Genomic DNA, 4,676 nt, shown 5'->3' with positions numbered 1-4,676 from the left:
TAGTGGGAATGAAAATAGAACAAACACCAAAAATAGCATTGCTGTCACTATTTGAAGATATAAAGTGTGGAAAAGGAACTATAGAGCTGATATCGAGTTTGTTGGGGCGTTGCTAGACGTACCGGGTGTTCCGTCGTTGAGGAGCGGTGAAAGCGGCTTTTCCCGTTCAGCCGTGACGCCTCATCATCCACACCTGCCTTCGATTTGTGGCGGAAGTTTGCGCCGGTTGTGCTGCTGCCGCCGCGAGAACGGTTGCGCAGCCACACCGGCCTGATTGCCGCGGCTTTTTTTTTCGCTCGCTGCACGGTTTGCGCACGTCCGAAAGACCGCAAACTTGCGCAGCCGTCAGCGATGCCGCCGCCGGCCCTGGCGGCGGCAGCGGCGGCAGTGCCAGTGCCAGCCGAAGTGCTGCTGGTGCTGTTGAGGGTCAACATTGATGCGCTCACTTCCTGATGGGGGTCGTGGCGGGTGTCATATGACCCGAGGTCAATCGTCTGCATGGGCACTCTGTGCCTACATCTCCCATCATGCCTCTGAGGTGTCGGCGGCGATGATCGCCTCTGTGCCCTCTGCCCCATCCCAAGGAGCCAACCCACATCTGGCAGAAACAGCTGCGCCAGCGGAAGCGCATTGTCCGGATGCAGCATATCAGGGCAGCAGAGGTGGCTGTGTGTGCGCGTCTGTGCGGGAAACGATAGCCAACCCGAGAGGGCAACTATGCTCCCTGACGAGGACCGTGACGATCTTTGCGCGGCCATAGCCATGCTGATCTTGCTTCTGTCGGAGTATCAGCGCCTCCGTGCACAGGTGGCTGCCAGGCGGCGGCAGTTGCGGGAACAACTGGGGAGGTGGCTACTCCGCCGCAGCAAGCTGCGGGCCGCCCTCTGCTGAACGAGGCTAGCCATGCTGGCCGCGTATGGCGACTACGTCCGCGAGACACGCCGCCGCTTCTGGGCCCGGCCGAGGAGCAAGGACTGGTGGGAGAACTTTGTCCTGAAGGAGTGGGACGATGAGCAATGGCTGAGCCATTTCCGCATGAGCAGGGGCACCTTTTTTGAAATCGTGGAGGAGTTGCGGCCGCATCTGGACAGGAGGTTGACTGTCATGCGTAGACCTATCCCAGTGGAGAAACGCCTAGCCATCACCCTATGGAGGCTGGCTACCCCTTGCGTCTACAGGACCACAGCAGAGCAGTTCGGGGTAGGCTGCTCTACGGCGGCACAAATAGTCCTGGAGGTGTGCTTTGCCATGGAAGTGACCCTCCTAGCTCGTACAGTCAAGATTGGGAACGTGGCAGAGGTGAGTGGGGGATGGGGGATGGGGTGGGGGAATGCGCTGGGAACAGGCACTCACTTTTGCGGAGGTCCGCAACTTCGGAACAATGGCGCTGTCACTAATATGCCCTTTGTGTTTTCTGCCCCACAGATCATGCATGGTTTTGGGGAGCTGGGGTTCCCTCATTGTGTGGGCGCGGTGGATGGCAGCCATATTCCTCTCCAATCTCCGATACACCAAGCCTCAGAATACATAAACAGGAAGGATGAGTACTCCATGATTCTGCAGGGGACCTGCGACCACAAGGGGCGGTTCATCAATGTGGAAATAGGATGGAGCGGCAAGAACCATGATGCCTATGTCTTTGCCAACTCAGGCCTCTGTGAGACGATGGATGCAGGTGTCTTCGTGCCTACCCATCCAACAATCAGATTGCACGGCCAGCAGATTCCACCCCTCGTTATTGCGGATGGCGCGTACCCTTTGCGTGAGTGGTTGATGAAACCCTATGGTGGGGCACTCACTCCACAGCAAGCCCACTTCAACCGCTGTCTTAGGCGAGCACGCCTTGTGGTGGAGCAGGCGTTCGGCCGCCTCAAGGGGAGGTGGCGGAGCATAGGCGTGCGCCTGGAGCTGGCCGAAGAAAACATCCCTTCGGTCATCAGTGCTTGCGTCATCCTGCACAACATCTGCGAAACCAAGGGGCACGCCATGCTCGTGGAGGCGGCGGAGCACAATTCTGTTGAGCTGGCTACTCTGGGCGAGCCCTACGTCAATGAGGCCAATCGCCACACCCGGGAAGGGCACAAGGTGCGGGATGCTGTCAGAGAGTTCCTGTGGGCTAACCGCCGCTGACAGCCTGCCTCATAAAATTGGACTGTGCTTCTTCCCCTGTGCAGTCCTTCCAGTCCTTTACCCCAGAGTAACAGCCGTATGCCCACTTGTGTGCAATCAACTCTAGGCTATGTACGCCCACATGTATGCAATAATATATATGCTATGTACGCCCACATGTATGCAATAATATATATGCTATGTACGCCCACATGTATGCAATAATATATATGCTATGTACGCCCACATGTATGCAATAATATATATGCTATGTACGCCCACATGCATGTTATTTACTGTTTACTCTGTACAGCACCATCTACAGTGATGGTGCTATATAAATTAGTAATAATAATAAACTCCAGTCAAACTGCGCAACGTGAAATCATCCTAAATGTAGCCCGAAGGGCAAACCGTGCTTATCACCATCGTCCGCTTATTTGCGGACGTCCGCAATCTCGGAAAACGTCAACAGGGGGAGCGTATCGGCCGCTTCTTTGCGCATGTACGCAGTTCCGAAAAACGTCAACAGGGGGCGCGTACGTCAGGCCTACCCCGGTCAAGATGGAGCCTCGGAGGGTCGCCTACTGGCAGGAGCCCGAGATGGAGATGCTCCTTGAGCTCCTCCTGCAGTCTGGAAGGTCGGAGCGCCTCATGAGGAGCTCCAGCCTCCAGACTATTGATATTTTCAGGAGGGCTGCAAGGAGCCTCTCCATCGCGGGCTACTCCCGCACTGCTGAGCAGTGCAGGAGCAAGTTTAAAGGCCTAAAGGCGGCCTTCTTTGAGGCTCTGGAGTGCTACCGGGGTAGCCCTCCTAGGAGAGCCCAGCCCCCCTTCTACACCCTCCTGCACGAGTTGTGGGATCGGGCTGGGCGACCCTCGTGGGAGGAGCGCCGCCCAACAAGTAAGTACCCTTTGTATCACTGTGCCCCATCCCCCAACACTGCAGCCATGCTGAAGCTGCCCTGCACCACCTGCTATAATCATTGCCTGCCCCTCTGTGTGGTGGTTGCACTCAGCCTCATGGCAGTGCCTTGGCCAACTTGTCATTTCTCCATCCCAGCCCATGTATAATGCATGTTGGCAGCCAGGTGCAAAGCCCATCCCCCATCCTGGTTCCATGTAGGCAGTGGCCCCTAGAACTGCTTACCATGCCCATGTAATGTGGGTTCCAATGTGGCATCTCATTGCGCAATGAATGTCCTGGCCCACTAACTGATGCATACCTGCCTATTACCTTCACAGGGCTTCAACGTGCCCGCCTCCGGGCTGTGTGCCAGGAGGAGCCTGTTGCAGCTGAGGAGGAGCAGCACCCAGCAGAGGAGGGCAGTGGGGAGGGAGGCCCCCCTCCTGAGGCGGCCCCCCCAGAGCAACCTCCCTGCAGCCCACCCACCGCACCACCTGGTAAGTCCACAGCCCTACCACAAGCAGGGGTTGGTGCTGGTTCCACGCACCTTCTGTTTGGGGGCTTGGGGAAGAGGCTGCATTCATTGGAGAGGGAGTGGTGCACATCAGTCTAGTGGCATCCAAATGAACACGTATGTGGCCTCCTCCCTGCCAGGTTGTGCACCATTCCACCTGCCCACCCACTCCCTCACTACAGTTCTGGTTGTGCACTCCCCACTCCCATCCCTCACCTCCTCAACACCCCTTCTTTTCTGTGACAGGTGATGGAGCTGCTGTGGCTGTCACTCCAGACCTCATGCGGTCGTTCAGCCGCTTAGAGGGGGCGGTGCGCAGAACAAGTAAGTAGTGACTCTAGTGTTTGGTGTGCTCATGGGGGGGTGCTGCAGCATACATCACTAATACCATCTTTCCTTTCGCAGTGCGCTCCTTGGAACGGAGGGTCACCCGCCTGGAGCGGGACGTCCGGGCCATAAAGACATCCTGCAGGCAGGATGCTCACGAGCAGCAAGGCCCCTGACTGTGGCGTTTTTATTTTTTTATTAATGTGTTAGAAAATAATGGTTTTCATAAAAATAAAGCTTTTCTTTGTTGTTGTTATAAAGAAGTACAAATTTTCTAATGTTTATAAAAAAAAATAAATCTAATATATTTTGCTTAAAGGTGTGTGTGCGCTTCTATGCAGTGCTTGGCCAGGGTCCCTGGCAGGAGTAGGAGGAATGGTGAGCCACCCCACCCCACTCCACCCCACACTCAATACTACCTTCCCCCCTTCATGGGGAGTAGGGCTGGCGCTCCTTGGGATTACGCTTCGGCCACTCCCTGCGCTGCTGCTTGGCAGGTGGGCTGTGTGGTTCCCCAGGCACTGCAGGGGGAGGTGCTGCAGGCTCCAGGTGCCTGCTCCTGGCCTTTCCATTCCCCCCCACCGCTGCTGGGGCTGCCTTGGCCCTGGTCTCAGGCCCTCCAGCCGGTGGGGCTGCCTTGGCCCTGGTCTGAGCCCCCCCAGCCGGTGGGGCTGCCTTACCCTTGCCGTGAGTCCCCCCAGCCGGTGGGGCTGCCTTGGCCCTGGTCTCAGGCCCCCCAGCCGGTGGGGCTGCCTTGGCCCTGGTCTGAGCCCCCCCAGCCGGTGGGGCTGCCTTACCCTTGCCGTGAGTCCCCCCAGC

General features: G+C 57.3%; 1 protein-coding gene across 2 annotated transcripts; it reads left to right on the top strand.

Moving 5' to 3' along the window:
* Nucleotides 1-711: 711 nt before the first annotated feature.
* Nucleotides 712-3,780, top strand: LOC134399406 (uncharacterized). 2 transcript variants are annotated; one of them, XM_063127429.1, is made up of 3 exons: nucleotides 712-1,299; nucleotides 1,426-2,085; nucleotides 3,355-3,780. In XM_063127429.1, exons 1-3 carry the CDS (start codon nucleotides 904-906, stop codon nucleotides 3,778-3,780), a joined length of 1,482 nt encoding a protein of 493 aa, XP_062983499.1. In that variant the 5' UTR covers nucleotides 712-903. The 2 variants fall into 2 exon arrangements, with proteins under 2 accessions (XP_062983499.1, XP_062983500.1); XM_063127430.1 differs by lacking the exon at nucleotides 3,355-3,780 and having other exon boundaries at nucleotides 1,426-2,487.
* Nucleotides 3,781-4,676: the final 896 nt, after the last annotated feature.

Source organism: Elgaria multicarinata, chromosome 5 (assembly GCF_023053635.1).
Source record: "Elgaria multicarinata webbii isolate HBS135686 ecotype San Diego chromosome 5, rElgMul1.1.pri, whole genome shotgun sequence".
In the NCBI taxonomy this organism is placed as follows: domain Eukaryota; kingdom Metazoa; phylum Chordata; class Lepidosauria; order Squamata; family Anguidae; genus Elgaria; species Elgaria multicarinata.
Note: the sequence above shows the minus strand (reverse complement) of the source record. Positions and strands in the feature narration are given on the sequence as shown.